Source organism: Microcebus murinus, chromosome 9 (assembly GCF_040939455.1).
Source record: "Microcebus murinus isolate Inina chromosome 9, M.murinus_Inina_mat1.0, whole genome shotgun sequence".
Lineage (NCBI taxonomy): Eukaryota > Metazoa > Chordata > Mammalia > Primates > Cheirogaleidae > Microcebus > Microcebus murinus.
In genome coordinates this window covers 60,766,023-60,788,473 of record NC_134112.1, presented here as the reverse complement: position 1 = coordinate 60,788,473, position 22,451 = coordinate 60,766,023, and the positions used below count along the sequence as shown (strand labels likewise).

The 22,451-nt window shown below is 33.5% G+C and overlaps 1 protein-coding gene across 2 annotated transcripts in view; it reads left to right on the top strand.

Annotated features, from left to right (window-relative positions):
• ORC5 (origin recognition complex subunit 5) overlaps nt 1–22,451 on the top strand; it is a 70,662-nt gene that overhangs the window by 5,330 nt on the left and 42,881 nt on the right. For both annotated transcript variants that reach the window (XM_076006500.1, XM_012747024.2), the window contains exons 3-8: nt 710–910; nt 7,816–7,890; nt 11,499–11,610; nt 17,524–17,654; nt 19,641–19,689; nt 19,779–19,869. In XM_076006500.1, coding sequence (XP_075862615.1) covers nt 710–910; nt 7,816–7,890; nt 11,499–11,610; nt 17,524–17,654; nt 19,641–19,689; nt 19,779–19,869 — 659 coding nt within the window. The remainder of the gene's footprint in view (nt 1–709; nt 911–7,815; nt 7,891–11,498; nt 11,611–17,523; nt 17,655–19,640; nt 19,690–19,778; nt 19,870–22,451) is intronic.

The following is a 22,451-nucleotide window of genomic DNA, read 5'->3' as shown; positions in this document are numbered from 1 at the left end:
AAGAGCGTTCTTAAGATCCTTGTAGAAAATTACTCTGGTTTCTAACTCCTAAAATTTCTTTTTTGACCTAGGTTCATTTATCATTAAGGATTTTATCTTTAAGTTATAAATATGAAGTTCCCATTAAGAATTTTAATGTTCAAGTATACTTGGGTTTCTTTATAAGAATTCCTTAGAAGGAAATACAGATTTGCTTTGAATCTCTATGAGAAACAAATGGCAGACTCAAAGAAATAGTTGAAGTGAGTTTAATGAAGGGACTGTTTTAGAAAAGCCAAGGCCTTTACCACCCCCAGACCTGAAGGGGCCATAGAAAGGAACTGTTGTGAGAACCTAACAAGAGCTGTAGCCTTAGAAGAGGAGCTGCCCAACTGGAGCCATGGCCTTTGATTGAGGAGTATATCTACTACCAAACTGTGGGCCACTTGGGGTGGGGGTTTGGGTGAAGATCAAGGGAATAAATGTCCAATTTTTCTCTCCTACTATTCTCCATCTTTCTGCTGCTGGTCTTCCCCTTGGCTTCTCTATCCAGAGCCAGAAAATAAGAGTCTAGGTGATGCAGTCTGTAGCCATCAGTCTCTTGGGGCACAGGGAAGGTTGGAGAAGGGTGGGGTACAGATTTAGAAAGGCACATGCAGAATAGCCAGCAGAGCCATTATTGTACATGTGTTTTCTTTTTTATTTATACTGTTTTGGTTTTTGTTTTCAGCTCCCACATGTCTTTGTGAATTGTGTTGAATGCTTTACCGTGAGGCTACTTTTGGAACAAATTTTAAACAAGTTGAATCATTTTAGTTCTTCAAAGGATGAATTTTCTTCTGAAATAACGTGTGAAACATTAAATGATTTTGTTCGCTTGTTTAAGCAAATAACCAAAGCTGAAAATCTCAAGGATCAGACTGTATATATTGTAAGTAATTTAATGATTATATCATCTCTTATTTGAAAACTGATTGTTTATTATATCACTTTTTGTATATTTGTTTTGAGTCCCATTATGTACAGTGCTCTGCAAGGTATTTTTGGGATGCAAAAATGTGTTAGATGTGTTCTTTATCCAAAGGAAGCGTCAAGAGTTATGATACATACATACATATGACTACAAGCAGAATGTGATAAATGGTAGCCACAAGATGCAAAGTTCTGCTTTATGTGTATCCAATACAACTTCATGAGGTGATAGTATTTGAGATACACCTGAAAGAATGATCAGGGTATTATAGGAAGAAACTGAAGAGGAGGAATTTCAGGAGATTATGTATGCTGAAGCATGCAGGTGGGATTGGAGGCTAGAGAGTGCCAAATAGTTTAGTTTTAGTGGATTATAAAGTATGAAGGGAGAAAAAGAAGACTAGAAGATACGTTGGGGCAGATCATGGAGGGTCTTCAAAACTATACTAAAGTGCTGTGTTTCATTTCCTAGGCATTGAAAGGAGGTAGAGAAGATTTTGGAGCAATAAATGGATCTTAGGAAGATTACTCTGAAGGCATGTTAAATAGATGCATTGGAGGGGGGTGAAAGTCTGAAGCATAGAAGAATGATTTTGAGGCTGTTCTGACTCAAATATGAGAGGAAATTTGGGCCTGTACTAGCAATGGGGCAGAAGCTGCAGAAAGAAAGAAATGGAAGAAACAGCAAAGGTCAAACTATCCATTTTGTATGGGGTTGGTTTGTAGGGAGAGATAAATTATTTGATTTTTAGGTTGGCTAAATTTGGATTGTACTTGTTAACATCAATGTGAAAGTGACTAGCAGACAATTAAAAATATATGTGTTTCACATTAGTTAATTTTTCATAATACTTTATAACTTTTTAAAAAATGATTACCTTTGGAATTGGAATTACATTTTAATATAATACCTTACAACAGCTAAGTTATAAATTCACTGAAGAGACCATTTTTACATCTCCTAAAATGTATAATACATTTTATACATTTCCTTCTACATTTTAGCTTCATTCATTTATGTATTCAACAAATACTTACTGAGGACTTCTATATGCTAGGGGCACTATGCTGGGTATTGGAGATAGAACAAGGAACAAAACAGTCTCTGTCCACTTGTACTGTACAGGCTAGTTGAGAAAGATAGATAACAAGCAAGTTAATATGTTATGTAGTATATGTTGTATAATATGTTATAATATGTAGTAGTGATAATCTAGGCAAAACATATAATATTATATGTTGTATAATATGTTATAATATGTAGTATGTTCAGGTGTGATACATTAATAAAGTAGAGAATTAATAAAGGGATACATTAATAAAGGGAGAATCAAGGTGGGGGATAGTAGTTATTTTCCTAATTAGGGAAGATAGAGTTATCTCTCCGAGATGATAATACCTGAGCTAAAACCTGAAGGAAAGGGGCAAGTCATGAGGATATCTGTAAAACAGGAGTATTTTAAGCAAAGAGATTTACATGAGAGTGCAAAGGAAACTAGAGCATGCCCAGCTTCTAAAACCCCTGGAATTTCTGGAATGATGTGTCTTTTTGTATACTAATGAGTTGAATACTGGCTGGGGGTTCCTGGATAGCCTTAGGATGGGAGCTTCTTACCAGGGTAACCAAACCTGAGATTAGAGGGTTGGAACTTTTAGTTCCATAACCTGACCTCTAGTGAGGAGAGAGAGAGACTGGATATTGACTTAATCACCAGCTGTCAGTGATTTGATCAGTCATGTCTATGTGTGAAGTTTTCATAAAAACTCCAAAAGATGGGGTTCAGAGTGCTTCTGAGTTGCTGAACACTTGGAGGTCCTGGGAGTGTAGCACACCTAGAAAGGGGATGGAAGCTCTGTGCCCCACCCTCATACCTAGCTCTGTGCATCTCTTCCATTTGGCTCTTTCTGAGTTGTATCATTTATAATAAACAGAAACATACAAGTGAACATTTCCTTGAGTTTTGTGAGCTGATCTAGCAAATTATTGAACCTGAGGAGGGCGTCATGAGAACCTCCGATACCTAGCTAGTCTGTCAGAAGTCAGAAGGGTGGCCTGAACTTGTCATGGGCACCTGAAGTGGGGCAGTCTTGTGGGACTGATCCTTTAACTTGTGGGATCTGACACTAACTTCAGTTAGATAGTGTGTGAATTGAATTGAATTGTAGGACACTCAGTTGGTGTCTGCAGAGAATTGGAGACTGGCTTGCTGTGGAGAAAACCCACATATTTTGTGTCAGAAGTGTGAGAGTTTAGAGAAACAGTTTTCTTAGACACTCCTTAGAAAACTAATACAACTTGTTATGAGGCTTTTGTGATAATCTAGGCAAAACATCATGTTGGCTTGGATCAGGGTAGTAGTGGTAGAGGTGGTGAGAAGTGGGCTGGATATATTTGAGAGTAGGGTTGGCAATTCCTGATAGAGTCTGCGTGGAGGACCCAAAAAGAAAGTTAAGGATGACTCAAGTGTTTGAGCACTAAAAGGATGGAATTGTCATTATTTCAGTAGAGAAGACAGTAGATAGGGTATTGCTGGGTAGGAATGAGTGATCAGGAGATTGGTTTAGGGCATGTTAACATGGAGATGTTGAGTTTGCAATTACACACATGAGCCTGGAGTTCAAGAGAGGTCCAATATGGTGATATTATTTTGGAGTTGAGAGCATAGAGGTAGTACTTAAACCTGTGAGACTAAATTAGGCCTTGCTGATACGGGCAGAAAACAAATTTAATAGGATTATAACATTTTCTATACAAGACTAGTTTATGAGTTACAACAATTTAATTATAGTTTGTTTTTCTTAAGGCTTGTTTTCATTTCCTTTCCAATTTAAAAGAGTGTATTTAACATTCCATCTTAAGACAATGTGACAGCTATGAAATCTTTGTGTGAGAAAGGTGAGAGGTAAGTTAATCTATAATGAAGATCAACAGTGAAGAGGGAAAGGGTCTTTCCTTTAGTCATTTATAACATTTTATAGAACAATGTAGGTGAGAAAGAAAGCTAATATATAATTAAGGAAACAAAAGTTGCAGCTGCCTATCACTTGTGACTGAGGCCCCATAATCATATTCCTTTAAGGCTCAAAATGCTTGAAATTTCCAACAACTTAGACTTTGAATTCCTTTTTTTCACAAGGAGTTGAGAAAGAATAGAGACTGAGTATAAATCAGTGACATATAAAGAAAACTTGGAGACTGCAGTGTCCTGAAAGTCTTGCTAGGCTGCCCTTTTACTGATCCTTTGGCTGTGGAGAGTAGATTATTGTTGGGGCTTTTTGTTTTACACCCATTGGTCTTTCCATTTTGAGGTATAAACTAGCTTACAAATTGAGAGTCTTAGAATGCCTTAGTATAAATTATTAAGAAAAATACTTGGGTCTGAATTAGAATTTTTACTTCTCTGAATATTAGTTATCTGATAATTGCTTTTGAAGAAGGATCATTCATTAGAGTACCATAAAATAATTAATTACAATGGGTTAACTGTTATCAAACCAGAAGAGTGAACTATTAATTTACTGTTTAGCTTTGCATTTAGCATTGAAGTGGGCATAAAAAATGGACCCGTTTATTTGAATTAATCTCTGTTCTGGATTAGAGCGTTTTTTAAATGGAGATTAATAGGAAATTTCATAATGGGAATGCATAGTGGAGAAACTAATTTATATCTTTGTAGCAGCAAATAACTTTAGATTTATTTTGTCTAAATTAGGAATGAAATATCTTAATTATTATTTTTCTTATACATTGTTTCAAGCTATTAATAAAACAGATGTAAAACATTTGAATTATTCAGAGAAATATTCACTACATTTTAACTTTATTCCCAATTTAAGTGATCATTACAATAAGATTCATTAATAAAGTATAAATGTATAGGGAAAAAACAAATTTCTTTGGGGAAAGAGTAATTTTAATTCTGAGCAGAAAATGTACAAGATGGATCTAGAACTTCTTGCCATTCTGGAAAGCTAGGAAACAATTGATGACTTCTAGGGTCATTTAAAAAGACATAGAAGCCAATTTAAAGGGCGTTCCACCGGCCAAAGATAGAACAATTTGACCATCAAAAAGAATAATGAATTCAGTGGATGGGAACAAGTACTAGATATCTTAAAATCCATAAATTCATAACAATACTAAACAAAAATTGTAACTCTCAATTCATTGGTTATCTTGGGAGTTTGATTTACTAGGGCATTGCAGTAGGCTGAATAATGGCCCCCAAAGATATCAGGAACTTGTAAATGTTACTTATTTGGAAAAAGGGTCTGTGCATGCAATTAAGTAAAGGAACTTAAGATAGAGAAGATTTACCTGATATCTGGGTAGACCTGAAATGCATTCACAAGTGTCTGTATAGGAGGGAAGCAGAGGGAAATTTAACTACACCAACACACACAGAGGAGAAGGCCAGGTAACAGAAGCAGCAGGAAGTGGGGTTTGAAGAATGAACAGTTTGAAGAATCTGGCCTTTGGAGATTAGAGTGATGTAGCCAAAGCCAAGAAATGCTGGCAGCCACCAGAAACTAGCCAAGGCTGGGAGTGGATTCTCCCCTAGAGCCACTGGAAGGAGTGTGACCCTCCTGACACCTTGACTTTGGACTTCTGGCTTCCAGAACTATGAGAGAACAAATTTTAAGTCTGTTTTATGCCAGCAAGGTTGTGACAATGTTACAACCACCACAGGAAACTAATACAGACATGAACTCATTATTCTGAAAATTGGTAAATAAAGAGAAAGAATCAAACATTTATCCCTCTTGTCCTAAGTGAACTCTGTTTCTTGGTAGCCATGTCATGGATGAGGGAAATTTCTTTCTAGAAAAATATCCACCAATAAATATAGAAAGAATGATAGGAGATTACAATTTTGCAGTCCCTAATGAAATAATAGATATAGGCAATGATCATCAATTGATGCAAAAATCAATGTGTGGAAGGCTACTGGGGAACTTTATAATTGATAAATGAGGCTAACAACACTTGAATCTGTCAGTCAGTCATAACATCACAAGAGAGACAACCAGATATTATATGCCTGCTGATGTAATGCAATAAAAAATATATAGCACCACTTGTGAAGTATTCTTGCCCCAAATTTGAACCTGAATCTGATCAACCCTCTAGATCTATTGACTGTTTTACAGGAAATGCAGGGATATAGAAATGTGTTAAATGTTATTACGGAGATGCAATCAGCCAATCCAAAATATGGAAAATTCTGTATGACAGATGACCTGGTTTCTTAAATAAATAACAAGGAAATGGTAGAAACTTAAATTTTAAAGAGACTTAGAATACAAACTAAATGTAATGAGATGCAATGTGTGGACCTTTTTGGATCTTGAATTAAACACACTCGACTATAAGAAATTTATGGAACAAATGGGAAAATTTGAATACTGGTTATTAGATGACATTAAGGAATATTGTTAATTTTTTAAAGGTATGATAATGGGACTGTGGTTATGTTTAAAAAAAGAGCCCTCTTTTAGAGCTAGATACTGACATATTTATGGATGGGATGATGTAATGTCTGGGATTTGTTTTAAAATAATCCAGCAAGATGGTAGAGGGGAAAAGTAGATGGTATAGAAGAAAAAAGATTGGCCTTATGTTTATGTTTGTTGGGGTTGGGTGAGTTAATATATATGAGAGTTGATGGTACTGGTCTCCCTACTTTTATGTGTATTTAAAAATGTCCATAATAAAAGGTAAAAACGAAGGTTGGACTAAATACTTTAGATAGTGCTAAGACCTTGATTGTTTTTATGGACTGGTGATGACCTCTTAAAACCTTTTTTTACATTTTTTTTATTATGGAAATCTCAAACATATGTAAAGTCAAGAGAATAGTGTAATGTACCTATCACCTAGTTACGATAATTATTAACGTGTGGCCAAACTTCTGACACCTGTACTCCAGTCATGCAGTTTCCTGCATCGTATCATGTTTGCGTAAATGCTTCACTATTTATCTCTAAAAGATAGGATGTTTAAAAAAACATAACCCCAATAGTATTATCATTACACTGAACAAAAATTTCATCTTTCTTAAAATCAGTTATACAGTTAGTTAAATAAGATTTATCAAGCATTTACAAAGTTCAAGGAAGAAAAGTTCTACATAGTGTAATTCAGAACCAACTTCTGTCTCTCTTGGGTCAGAAAGACCTTTAATTTTCAGTACATGGTGGATATTTATCTTTTATCAAGTGGAATAAAAAATGCACATGGCTTTATTTCTTATCTGTCTAGGAAAATGTCCATAGGGCACCTTACATCAGTGTTTTCTTCGTAGTATGCCCATAAAATAAACCTTTTTCTTCCTACAAATGTAAATAGCATTTTAAAAGTTAATTCAGAAGTTATAGTTTTTCTTTATAACGTGTAAAGTTCAAGTTTTGAATTTTGCAGTGTATTGTGTAAGTTTTTTGTCTTAGTCTATTTTGTGTTGCTATAGTAGAATACCATAGAGTGGGTAATTTATAAAGAAAAGACTTTCATTTCTCACAGTTCTGGAGACTGGGAATCCAAGGTTGAGGAGTCCACATCTGGCAAGGGCCTTCTTTCTGCTTCACCCCATAATGAAAGGTGGAAGGGCAAAAGAGGGCAAGAATGAGAGAGCAAGAGGAGGCTAACGTCATTTTTATAACAAAATCATTGTCAATAACTAACCTTTCCCTTGATAATAACGTTAATCCATTCATGAGGGCAGCACCTCTTATGAGGCCCCACCTTCCAACACTATTGCATTGTGGGGTTAAGTTTCCATGGACTTTGGGGGACACATTCAAACCGTATCATTTTGTAAAGGGCTTTGTAAATTGATTTTGATGCTGCACTTTTTTTTTTTTAAGGTTCTAGATAAAGCAGAGTATCTAAGGGATATGGAAGCAAATCTTTTGCCTGGGTTTCTTAGATTACAAGAATTGGTAAGTAATATATGAGAGTGGTTTTTCCATACAACCTAATCAATAGATTATGCTGTCAAATTTTTTCATTTGCCATCTGATAGGTGAGAATTAATATTTTAGTATAATTTAATTTGCATTTCTCTATTACGAGTAAAGTACTATTTTGTCATAGTAAAAGCAATTTGTGATTGATAACATTTATTCTTCAGTTATTTTAGCTTTTTATCTCTAATTATGAAGTGATTAACAGCTTTTTATTAAAAGAATTTAGTTGTTGGTAGAGTAAATAGCAGGGGGCCAGGCTTTCAACTCTCAAAAGGATTTTTAAATTTCCTTTTTATTTCAATAATCTAAAAAAGAGTGATACGGCTATTTTGGACCATCTAGATTTCTATTTTATGGCCACACAATGTCAGAACTCAGCTTTGTGTTTCAATTTATAACTATGTTGGCAGCAAATAGTACAGTAAGTCCTCACTTAACATTGTCAATAGGTTCTTGGAAACTGCAATGTTAAGTGAACCGAAGTACAGCAGATCCTTGAGTAAAGGCGTTTCCTTCAACATCATGTCATTATAATGTTGAGGAAAAAATTGGTTTTGTTATATGGCCTTTCACTTAAAAGTTGTAGTTTCCAGGGAACTATCAACAGCATTAAGCGAGGACTTAAACTTACCTGTGTTAATACACTACTGTGATTGTTATGGCCCAATAAGAAAAGAACAGGAATGGACTTACTATGCATAGGTAAAAGCCAAATAATACTATCATGGAAGAAACAGAGTTTTGTAGTAGTTTGAATAAAGAAAATTGGTTAGAGAATTCAGTCTTCACCAATATCAATTAGTATAGGAAGGCTTAACTCAAAAGCATTGCTGTTTCCTTTTAGGACCGTATTCATAAAGGGAGCAAAGAGGTAGTTTAAGCAAAACGATACCATTCATCATATTTAGTTAATACTAATTTAAATTTTATTGGTCTGTATTTAATTTACAAATTTATTTTGGTTTTATAATTTTGTAGTCTGTATTTAATTTACAAATTTATTTTGGTTTTATAATTTTGTAAGTGCTTTGAGCATAAGTAGTTTATACCTATAGTTTTATGTCTATATGTATTAAAGTGTTAAGTAACATTATAATAAAAATTAAGCAAATACTCCCTTTTCAAAGTTAAATACATTATTCAAATTTGAGAAACTGCTAGAAGTTTAGAAAGGCCTTCCAGGTGCCATTGAAATCATTATATGCTTAAGGCCAACTCCTAAAGTTCACTTTTAGTAATAGTCAGGGCGAGGAGGAATAGAGAGGTCAGAAGAGTGAGTGTAGCTGTTGGTGGCTAATCCTGGAAGTTAACCTCACAGAGTTTAACTTTTTCTGGTTTCATTAACTCTTCACATTTTATTACTGAGACCAGAGACCTGGCTTCTTTGAGTAGATGTTTCCTACTTTGTTTCCTTTTATTTATTTGTTTCCTTTGCGGTTTTTTAGCATAGCTTCATCCACTATTTCCCATTGCTTTGCTGGAGGCCTCCCCATCTGGTATTCAGAATACATTCTTGTCCACTTGCCCTCTTAGTGTAGATTACCTATTTTTTTCCTCCGCATGCCCAGCAATGTTAATCATGTGTCCCTTCACAATAGTTAGTCTTTTCACTGTTTCTTAGTTTCAATTATAGAAACTGATGAAAATGAAAAGATTTACAGTAATTTCAGCTCCACCAGTAAAGAGAATTGTTTTGACATTTCTGAAGACATGCTTGAGTTTTAAAAATGTATTTCATTTAAGAGAAATCTACTGAAAGCATTTCCCATTTTTTATATTAAGTATTTATCTGAGTAAAAGGAACTTTAAATTATGATAGATATTGTCGTATACTGAAAGTACTTCAGGATAAACAATTAAGAACATTACCAATTTAAAATCCTTTCAGACTGATAAATATCCTTTTTTTAACCTCTTAAATTATTTTTAACTGATTTTATAAAATACTTTTAGATAATCGTTAGGGTGGGAGCCAAGAGGGAGACATACGAAGCCTCAGGTGTAGCAAAATGCTGTTTATTTTGAGCACCTAGGTGTAGATGGGTGGAAGCAAAAAGAGTATCCACAAGAGAAAAGGGAAGAGCCTTGGGTTTCATAGAGGGTTTTTCCAGGAGGGGTGTTTGTTTTTCAAACAACCAATTCCGGGGACCCCTGCATTGGTCTCATCCTGCAGAGTAGGGGAGGGGAGTAGCTTTTCTTTATTAGAGGGGATTGGAATGTGGGGTCCTGGTAACTGTGTGTGATCAGAGTTAGATTTGCAGCCTCTAGACTCTCCAGATTGCTGCAGCTATTTTCACAGGCTTTATGATCACTATCTAAGTTTCCATTAACTGCATTTTGTCCTATACATACTTTTTGGGTTCCCACCCTGAACAAACCTAACATTAATCATATTTTAAAGCAAAAACAACTCAATGCTTTGTAATTAGGATTATGATTAGAGCATACTTTTTTTACTTCCATGGAAATAAACTCAGATTCTTAAAAAAATCAATGAATTTATAAGACAGAAAAAGCATTTGAAAGTTAAAATTTTTTCCTCTTCTTTCATAAAGATGCTAGGTTTTCTATTGAATTTTTTATTTATTGAACTCAGCTGTCTTTGTTAACCAAAAGAAAGTTTTTCTAAATAATGAAAGTTGGCATAGTCCTACAAATTAGGAATCTATAAATAGTAAATGACAATAAAAGTATAGAGTAAATTATGTGTGAGATTAGGTCCTAAGAATACTCCTAGATGAAAACAGCCATCACATCTGCTTTGTCAGCTTAGGAAATGTCAAAAAGAATATTAAAAAATTAAAAATTTGTTGGAAAATGCAGAGGGTATGTACAGATAAATTCTAGCTAACAATGCATGGCGCATTTGTGTATACTGTGTAGAAGGATACAGACACGTTAAGCTTATTCTCTTAATGTAATGTTCTTTTTTGGAATATTAATTGTAATTTCTAAATATGCTTTAAAAGACATCTGTTTTACTTATCAGTGGTGTTTAGATACCAGTACTCACAGTTTATATTTTTAATGTATATTCAGTGTCAATTTTACTCAATAATTTGTGTAGAAATAACCTTTTAAAAAACCTTAAATTTCCTAGTAGTATTATGAGGTTATATAATATAGCATATCTGTTTTTCTTCAACTCCGTATTTCTTTCACTCTGGGTTGCTGTAGTCATTTTAATGATGGAAAGTGCTGAGTTTTGCTCTTTTTTGTTTGTTGATTGATTGAAAGCTTATAATTTTTTTTGAATTCTCATAAAGGGTTTTGTCTTAATTATTCAAGAAAATGTGTTTCTTAATTTCTATAACATAAGTCCTTGCGTGACTGTCCTAGCATTCATGAGTAACTGAAGTGTCAATTAACCTACAAGTTTAATGGAAATTCCAAGTAATTATGTATGAAAATTTGCAAATGGATGAGCTCCTTGATTAGGTTTTCTAAATATGGTTTCTTAATATGCAGATACTTTGTTATATCTTAGAACATTATAGGGTTTATTTGAAAGAAAAATCCAAATGGAATTATTGCTTTAAGATTTTTAAATGCAAAGTTACTTTTATTTCTTTCTTTTACAGACTGACAGAAATGTGACTGTTATCTTTCTCAGTGAAATTGTTTGGGAAAAGTTTCGTCCAAATACTGGATGCTTTGAGCCATTTGTCTTGTATTTCCCCGATTATAGCATAGGTAAATTTTAAAACATTGTTTTGGCAAATGATATTTATAAAATAGTCTGTGTTGTTAGAAAGATTCAGCTAGCATGTTCAAATTGGAATACTTTTGTATCTTAAACTATTACGGTTGGCTGCCAATCTCACATAAAATGTTTATATTTCTGCATTTATAGAATTTTTATTTTGGAACTGTGAGGGGTTATTGTTGTATAATTACTAAATTTTTTTGAATAAACAGCTCTCACCTCTGTGCTAATGGTTTATTTTCATCATTTTTTTTAGTCAGCATATTAAGATGTATATATATTTTATTATAACATCCCTAAAAATTAGAATCAGACTAGATTGGCAAAGCATATTAAAATTGTATTGAAATCTTTATTTGCCATGTTCTTAGGTTAAGTATTGTGTTTACATCTTTTAATTTTGTAAATTTCATTTTTCATTACTGTAACTGTTGAAGTACCAACTACTAGACCTTGTGTGTCTTATTTTCTGGAGGTGGTATTTAATGTTAAATTTCATAGATCCTGATGATCTTTGTCTTTGAAAGAACAGAAGAGTTTTTGTGTTGTTAAATAGCTTTGTAGATTAATACTAGGCTGTCACTATACAAAGGTAATACTGATTCAAAGATTATAACTGTGAAGCATAAGGTAATGGTTAGCAAGCCATGAAAAAAATAGCATTCCATGACCTTGGCCTCATTAACACTATCCTTCTGAACTAATCAACTGTAAACATTCATTGTTAAGATTAACACATTTTTGCCTATTTTCACAGGAACAAATAACACCCCCTGCCTTAGCTAATTAACTGAGATTTTTAAAAAAGCAACTGAAAATAGATGAAGTCCTTATTTTCAATTACTTCTCCTCCATGAAAATCACAAAGTAAGGAAAAGAGAAAAGGGTAGGAAGAAAAGGAAATAAATCAAAGGATTTCATTTAAAAAATTCATTTGTACCTAAATCATCACTGTAGTTCAATTTTTTCATGACCCATACTAGGTTTAGGTTTATTTTTCATTACTTAGATTTAAGTACTGAAAACTATTTAGAATTTAAGAAATTTATTAAAAAATGCTAGTTTTCTATATCTTAGTGAATTTCAATTAAAGTATAATATAATTATAGAATTTGATTAACATTTTTAAAAAGTAAAGTTATAAAGCATCCTGCTAGAGAGTTTGAGAACAAAATTAAAGTGGTCTTGTTACTTTTAGAGAGCATAGGATGATAGATTTTTGAAAAGTATACAATGGAGCCAAATTAAATCTGATTATTAAATTGTATGCCCTCTTACATATCAAGTTTATTTTAAGCAAAAGTACTATAATCAGACAAAAAGCCATTCAAAAAGGGAGCATGAATTGATAAGCTAAAATTATTATGGTTGGGGTAAGTAAGCATAGAACCAGTACATAGGGATTATCTTAATGGTTAATGTCATCCACTCGTAATAATTTGATACATATGTCATCTTCAGTAATATGGTATCTGATGTTAAGGACACCTCTCCTCTTAGCAGTTATGGCTAGGGACCCAATTTGGAAGTCTTGTTTTCTGGTCTGTACCACATGCAGACTACTCATCTTTTGATGATACATTTTTTTTCTTCAGAAGAATTATAATGCACTTGATCAGATTTTTGGTTTAGTGATTTTATCAGTGAGGGTAGGTTAAGTATGCTCTGATAACTCTGAAATTTTAGTGACTTGTAATTTCTTACCTCATGACCTTTGTACTATTGTTATCCTGCATTTTACTTCTACATTTATTATAAATTCCATAATACTATTTATTATAAACCCCATAATATTATTTTAGCTTTAAAGAAATGACAAAAAACAAAATATCTTTTATTGTTTATCCTGCTTGGGATTTGTTGAACATCTTGGATCTGTGGGTGTGTAGTTTCATCAGCTTTAGAAAAATTTCAGCCATTATTTCTTCAAATATTTTGTCTGCCCCCTCATTTTCTTCTTCTTCTTCTTTTTTTTTTTGTAGGACTGCATTATAGGTATGTTATACCACTTGATATTGTCTTCACTGAAAGTCTCTATTTAAATTTTAAATCATTTTTTCCTATGTTTTATTTGGGATAGGTTTTTGTTTCTCTGTCTTTAAGTTCTCTGACCTTTTTTCTACAAATGTCTAATCTGTAGTTAATCTCATCGTGTAATTTTTCTGTAATCTCATCTGTAATTTTTCATTAAAGATTTCATTATGCTTTTGTTTTCGTTTATATCCTTGAGCATATGAGCATATTTGTTATAATTGTTTAAATGTTCCTGTCTACCAATTTTGTTGCCACTTTCATTTGGGGTTTGTTTTTACTGACTAATTTTTCTCCATTTTGGGTATCCCTTATACTTTTTTGTGTGTCTAGTAATTTTTTTAATTGTAGACATTGTGTTTTTGTTAGACTTTTTTCTAGTAAGCATTTATAATTACTTGAAGATATATTTGACCCTTTTGAGGCTATTTTTAAGCTTTTTTTGAGAGAATATCTAGAGTATCCTTTGTTCTAGGTCTAAGTTTAGGTCCATTTCTAAGACATAGTCCTTCTGAATGCTCCATGTATTCAGCATGGTCTGCATTCTGACTGGTGGCATGAAAGATCCTGCATTCTGACTGGTGGCATGAAAGATCCATAGTCCTGTGTGAGCTCTGGGAAGTAGTTGACTTACAGGTCTCCAATAATTGTTTTTTCCCTTAAAGTTGTTCTTATTTGGCTTCATGGAGTTTTACTATATACATACACAGATTGGTATTCAGCTAACACTTGAGGGTGACCCCTTGTGCAGATTTCTGGAGCTCTTTTTCTGCATAGCTCCTTCCCTTTGGGTACTCTGCCCTCCAAATTCTAGCTGCTTTAGCACCCTCTACTTTGGCCCCTGTCTCCTCAACTCAGTGAAATTAATGCACTCCTTTTGGAACTCTCTTTGTATTACAGCCTTAAAATTATCTCCTGTCAGAAAGCCTGGCTTGTAGAAGGACTCACCTAATTTGTTTCCTTTTTCTCAGGTATCATGGTTATTTTCTGCCTGTTGTTCTATATCTGAAAATAGTTGTTTTCTATCTTATGTTTGGTTTTTAATTGTTTATTGCAGGAGAGTATTTCTGGATCCTCTTGCTCCCTCACAACTGAAAGCAAAAGTCCCTCTCCAAGTTAGGAATGACTTTTCTTTGTGTGTTGGACCATACTTGGTTAGCAAAATTTTAAGACACCAGGGGACCAATCAAAATGTTCTCCTCTCCTTTATTTACTACCTGGTGATGCACTGTTTTCAGCTTTCTTTTAAAGATGAAATTTTATTCCCATGCATTTGAATAGTCCTAGACTTTTAGAGCTGCTATGACTTGCTTAATAGAATTGTACTCTGAGATTTTGTCTGTAATCTATAAACAAGCAGCTGGGCTAGTTTTACAGCAACGCCTCGAGAGGTCTGATTCTTACAAGACTTTCATCAGAGCTGAAATGGGAAGTAGTAACATCTAATCAGCTTTCTTATGGTGTAATGAGGGATACCTATAAGGGATATTTAGGTAGAGATATTTATGGGGCACTCAGAGGTACAGTATGAGTTGGAGATGCAACCGTTTTCCAAATTTTCTGATCCATGCATTTATAGACCATCTTTTTTGCCTTGCATGTTCATCTGTCTGATCATCTCTACCTTCCTTCACTCCCTGTTTTCTTTCCATTCATTCAATTATTTGGTGATTTTTGTATATAAATATCTTCATTTCTAAGTTTTAAGGTACCTTTTAGAAATTTTCAGTCTATCAAATATTTTGTCATGCACAGTTTAAAACAACTTAGTGACGTTGTATTTAGAATTTTCTACTAGAATGAAAAGTAAATAGACTCCAAATTCAAGTTTTGGCTTTGTGTATTTTTTTCAGTAGTTACAATATAAAAATGCATATCCAACAACAGTCTCTCATCTAGTGTTTCTTCAGGATAGTATTCTAAGTGGGAAACTAGGCTTTGAAAATGGTATTGTCAACTACTGTGCTTAAAATATCCTATTAATATAGTTATTTCTAAACTTCTGTTTGTAAATTTCCATTGATAATCAATATAGTTTGATCTTGTACCTATATCTGTCACAGATGAGAGAGTGGTTAAAATCAAGAACTAGTGATAAATGCCATAGTTAAAAATGCTTACTTAATGGGAATCTTAAACAAAAGAAAATAGACATGATCAGAACATCCTACAAGAGTTTTTACCTCTAATTATTGCCAGAGACTTAAACCTTTTAGAACTAGATTTAAAGTAGAAGTCATATGCAAAGAGCTCTTAACTGAGTGAGTAGTCTATGGAGACCATTGTACTGAGGAGTCAGAGGATATTGCAATAAGGAATGAATGACTAATTGATTCATGTATTGTGGCTCGGAAATTTTGAATAATAGATAGTTGTTTCTCTTTAATTTTAACTGTGCTTCTATAATATGATATTTCCAGCAGGATAAAATATAAAGTTAGGACTCTTAAATGTGTGATATTATATATAAAGAGTTTGAGATATAATGGAAGAGAAATGAAGATACCAAAGTTACAGGATGAAAACATGGTTTATAAAAAGGGGAATGACAAAGTAAGGATTGGGATCAGGTGATCATTATCATAAAAAAATTTAATGAATTCATTTCACAAAATATGAAGAGCATTTTCTGATTTAGTGGTAGTTTATGTACTACTCTCCTTCCCTTTTTTTCTATTTGATTTACTTAATATGCACAAAAATAAATTACAATCTGTGTTTTTCACCCTTGATATTAATTTTGTCAATAATAAGTTTCTTGAGATTTTCTTTAGATGTCATTGTTTTATATTTGTCTTAACCAATATTTAATAGTTCTTTTTTTTAGAACATTTTAACATTAGTTTCAAAATTTTTATTACTTTTTCTGAATTGTTTCTACTCAAAACACTTCTGACACCAAATATGTGGTGCTGTTTCCTCCACCAATCATCCAATTGTCCACACCAAGTGGGTGTCCTACAATTCAATTCAGTTCTCACACTACCAGGAATTAGTGCAAACGCCACAGGTTAAGGGCTTAGTCTCACAAGTCTGTTCCCACTTCACATGCCAGTCTAAGTCCTAGGTTTCCACTTGTACTTTTGAAAACTGGCTGTAAATTGGGGGTTCCTATGTCCCCTCCTCGGGTTTGATAATTTGCTAGAATGACTCACAGAACTTTGGAAACTGCTTTAGTTAACTATTGTCAGCTTATTATAAAGGATATAAAGGATACAAATGAACAGCCAGATGAAGAGGTATAGAGGGCAAGGTCCAGAGGGGTCCCAAGCACAGGAGCTTCTGTCCCTGGGGAGTTGGGATGTGCTAACCCTCCCAGTTCATGGATGCATTTACCAACCTGGAAGCTCTCTGAACTCCACCATTTAGGATTTTTTGTGGAGGTTCCATTATATAGGCATGATTGATTACATCTTTGGCTATTGGTGATGAACTCAATCTCCAGGCCTTCTCTTTTTCCTAGAGGACAGGGAACAGGTCCTCTAATCACATGGTTGGTTTCTCTAGCAACTAACTAGTCCCCATCCTGAAGCTGTCTAGGGGCCCACTAAGAATTACCTCATTAGTTTAAACTCTGGGTATGTTTGAAAGGGGCTTATGAATAACAAAAGATGCTCTTCCCAGCCCTCTCATTCAGGAAATTCCAAGAGTTTTAGAAGCTCTATGCTTAGAACCTGGGCAAAGACCAAATATATATTTCTCTTTATATCACAAAATCATACTTTTCTAATCTTGTAGCAGTTTTATTATTCCTTAATTGTTGTTGTGTCTGAGTATGGATTTTTTTAAAATCTTTGTTATAAAATTCTGTAAGATATGATTAGGGTACTGTGTTCATCATTGTAAGTTATTTTGTTTCCTGTGAACAGGGAACCTTCAAAAGATCCTGTCCCATGATCATCCTCCAGATTATTCAGCTGACTTCTATGCTGCCTACATTAATATTCTTCTTGGAGTTTTCTACACAGTTTGTCGGGATTTGAAAGAGCTCAGACATCTGGTGAGTGAGCATACTTGTCCATGTAGAAATGGTATAAGATAGGCTAAAAGCAGAAATTTTATTCTAGAAATTTAGATATGGCCTTTGAAGGCTATTGTAACATATGCAAGTAGATATCTGTGGGTTAATATTATGTAAACTTCGACCTGATCAGAAACCATTCATTTATCTTCAGTCATGTCTTTTCACTCTCCCTTAGTATTGTGGCTTTTTTACCCCTTTTTTTCTCTTTTCTCTAATTGCAGAAAATGTAGAACTCCATTAAAATCAAAATGAAGAATAAGAGAAAGATGTAAAAACTTAGGCAATTTTATAACTCTTTGTTAATTTTTAGCAACAGATTTCTTTCAGGTTTTACATATGTATTGTGGTCTAGAATCTAGATAAATTTTAGTTATGGTCAGAAGCTCCAGTTTCAGGTCTTATCATCAGCCGTTGACCTTGTGCTAGTAATTTTGATATAAAAGATTCTTTAGAAATTTTTTTTTTTTAAATAGAAAAGCTGTTTATATTCCACAGTTTAGAAAATGATCATGTTTAATTTTTTTTCTTTAATTTTGGGTATGGGAAAGGAAGGTAACAAGAATGTCTGGTTTCCCTTTTAGAAACCTTCAATTAATACTTAAGGTCTATCTCTATGTAATGGGAAATAGTAATATATCTAAGGTTGGAAAACAGTTACTTTCAAAATAACAGTCTGTATGTCTTAGCAAATTTTCTTTGTTCTTTTCTTTACTCTGAAAAGTATTATATGAAAGACATTCAGTAGGCGTTGGAATATGTTTTTATGACAGGACATAGAAGGTGACCAGTTAAAATTGTGCTCACATGTATTATGTTTTTGGAAGTTTTAGATTTGAGGGAGCTTCTGAGTTACGTGTAGATTTCAAGCATCTTGTCATTTAGGCAAAAACAAAAAACAAGCTTTTCCAGCTCAAACTGATCTCTAACATCCCTCCAGGAGCTGAATATTTTGGGTTCTTTGGCACCCAAGGGAAATGATAACAGAAGGAACTTAAAGAGAGAAGAGGGTCAGTAAAAGGCACCTGGGTGAGATGGAGTAAGGAGCAAAGTTTCCTCTGTCTTTTCTGGGAAATACTTGCAGTTACCACTTAAATCCTGTGGGAATCTGTGCTGGCAGTCATTTCAAAGTAGATTATATTCAGTTCCATAAAGCCCCATTTAAAAAAAAAAAAGAAAGTAGATTATAAAGTACAAGAAGTAAAAATTATTTAGGGAAAATGTTTCTGGGAAAAAATATAAAATGTAAAGGAAGAAAATATATATTTAAATATGGTATTTTAAAAAGTCTTGGGTTTCACTGAAGAATGGTTTTATTTAAGGTGGGGTTATAGTTTTTCTTTATATCATATTCATAAATGTGAAGTATGGTTTAAGTCTTTACTATTACTGGTAATACTAATAAAAATGATCTTTAAGCATTGGAGATAAAAATAGCATAATGTTCCTATTTTTCTCCATGTTTAGGACATAGAATAAAGATAATTACTATCAGTTTTTTCTTCAAATGAATACTATTATTTGTTTCCAAGTTTGTGTCTTAAAAAATCTAATTATAGCTTTTTACTACAATAATAAAACAGAAATAAAATAATAATAAAAATATCAATGATAGTACACCATACAAAATATTCTTTAATTGGCTAAATCCTGCCTAAAATATTAGCCTTTAGATATAAAATAATATAATAACGGAGACCAGGCTGGAGGCAGTGGCTAATCACAGTCATGATTGTAGCTCACTACAGCCTTGAATTCCTGGGCTCAAGTGATCCTCCTGCCTTAGCCTCCCAAGTAGCTAGGACTACAGAAGCGTGCCACCATGCTCAGCTCATATAATTACATTTTTTTTGAGCAGTTGTATTTAAATAAAATTGCCTAAATTGTAATAAAAATTTTACTTGAAAAATAAATTCTTAATTATAATTGAGTGCTTTTTTTCCTTCTCTTTTTCTTTACTTACAGGCAATACTTAATTTTCCTAAATATTGTGAACCTGTGGTTAAAGGAGAAGGTACCTATGTAATTTTATTTATCAGTATTTCTTTTGAGAAAAATTTTTATAAGATATAAATTATTAAAACTTTCTTCCCCTTGTGGTAGCAAATGAACGTGATACTCGCAAACTGTGGAGAAATATTGAACCTCATTTGAAGAAAGCCATGCAGACTGTTTATCTCAGGGAAATATCAAGGTAATTTTCTCTCTAGTGTATGTATTAATTCTGTATCTTTATTTGGGATATTTACTCTGTTAATCCAAATGAGAGACAGAGAGAGAGGTTCTCTAAAAGAAAATATTTATTCAGGAATGGGCATTGCAATGGGAATACACATGCCATCTAGTAAAGTATGTGCATATTCAGGAGGTAAAAGAGACAAAGGTTTTTAAAGGAAAAATGAGGAGGATTGCATAATTATTTTGAGATAGTTATCCTTGGCTATAAGAATCAGTAACAAGGGTGGTGCCAGTCTAAGGTTGGACAAGCAGTTGCTAGTCAGATGTTCTCACAGAAGTATTTTTTTGTGTAAGATTGTGATGGCCTTTGTGCAAGGTTGTGGTTTTTGTAGTCTTTTGTGATAGTTCTTGTTATCGGCATTTGTGTATGAGAACCCTCACTTCATGGCCTTCCCTGACTCCGTTTGTTTTTAACACAAGTGACTCCATTTTTATTTTGACAACTTTCTCATTCCCCCTTTTGATCAAGCCCTTTCTCCAGAAGCATTGCTCATCCATCATGCTGTAGTTAGGTATTTATTATCCCTCGATGCTGGGATGGACCTGTCCTGGCTTGTTGTCTGGTTGCATGTTGGAGGGAATGAATGGCGGCTAGGAGTTAAGTTCAGTTTTATCTGTCCATAAGCATTGGCTATCATGGCAATGTGCTAGGCCAGCATTATTTTGTTAGGAGTTATACTCCTGCATAAATTTGACAGGCTACAGGTACAAAGTTGTAAAAGGAAAATGCAAAGTAAAGTTTATAGTAATGTGACAGTCCCCATTTGCATAATGCTTTTGATACATGAATATAGGCTTAACGGCAACCAATTGAATAAGTCAAATGACCATGGACAATTAGATGAGACATGTTATAACCATGTAGTCAATTTTCTTATTTTGTATATATGAGTCTCAATTTCTCCAGAGGAATTTATCCAGGTACAGCATGTAGTATATTAGGAAACAGACTTTTTTTTTTTTTTATTTAACCGATAGATAACATAAAGTAGTTTTGTCATCTAGTATCCCATGATTTGGTTGAAATAAAACAGAGATTGGGCAGTAGATGTTTAGGGATGTTGTCAAAGTTACCCACTAGGTACACTAACGACTCTTTTAGGTCATGCTCTGTCAAGTTATCAGCAGAAGCTGAAGGAAATGAGCATTACCTGCAAATCATGTGCAGTAAGATATAGCAAAAGCTGAACTTTCAAGGTGTGAATCCGAGGGGATTTTTTTTGTTTGCTTTTTTTTTTTTTTTTGAGCCAGAGTCTCACTCTGTTGCCTGGGTTAGAGTACTGTGACATCAGTCCAGCTCACAGCAACCTCAAACTCCTGGGCTCAAGCAATCCTCCTCCTTCAGCCTCCCGAGTAGCTGGGACTACAGGCATGCGCCATCATGCCTGGCTAATTTTTTTCTACATATTTTTAATTGGCCAATTAATTTCTTTCAATTTTTAGTAGAGATGGGATCTCACTCTTTCTCAGGCTGGTCTCGAACTCCTGAGCTCAAATGATCCACCTGATCCACCTGCCTTGGCCTCCCAGAGTACTAGGATTATAGGCGCCCGGCCAAATCTGAGAAGCTTTAACAGGAAAATTCTACTTTGAGAAATGAAATTACCATTCTAAATGAAGAAGACAGCATTTCTCACCTAAAACTAGGGAACTAAATGAAGACTATAAAAACAGGAGGAAGAAGCTGCAGTTTAGAAGATGGCTATTAAAGAAACAGATTTTAGAATTAAAAATTAAAACCTCTTGCAGTTTTTACGAAGTGCAGGTCAATACTTAAGAAAAAATGAAACTTGTTCTAACATAGGAAACGAAATTTTTGTATTCTGTTTGTTTTGTATTGGGGTATTTTCTATTGTGTGTGTATAAAATCAAAGTCAATCTTTAGAAAGATTTATAATTATATCCATTTTGGTCACACACTTTTTTTTTGCCCATCACAAACCTTATTACAACTTAACACAGACCTTCCACAGCATGCTTAAATCTTTAGTTTTGTTCTATATTTTTAAGAAAAAAAACAGTCATTTTACTTTAGGACAAAAAATTTACCACACAGGATTCTTACGTGTACAAAATTATTCCCTTTTCTTTCTATTCTCTTTTCTTTTTAACCTTCCTTACCAAAAATGCATCTTTATACTCATAACTTTTTTCACATCTCTTCCTGGTTTGTTTTCTTGTTAAATTTACTTTTTGAAGCAACCTTAAGTAACCTTCCTAATTTATGTAAAATTATATTTTCTTAAATTTCTTAAATTTTCTTTTTCGTGGTAACCATAATTTCTAGTGAAAACCTAGGAAGCAAGAAACTGAACTGTCACATGTATTTTATAGAGAAGAATCATTTTATAATTTTAGAAATATTTCCCTGTAACATAACTTAATGTTTATTAGTAAACCCAAATATATGTAGTCTTTTTATAAACTTTAAGGAGCCAAGAACAAACTTATATTTATATTTATTTTTCAGTATTTTATCTTATTTGTAAATGACCCAGGTGTTTGAGTATCATTACTTAATATAACCTTAATACTTTT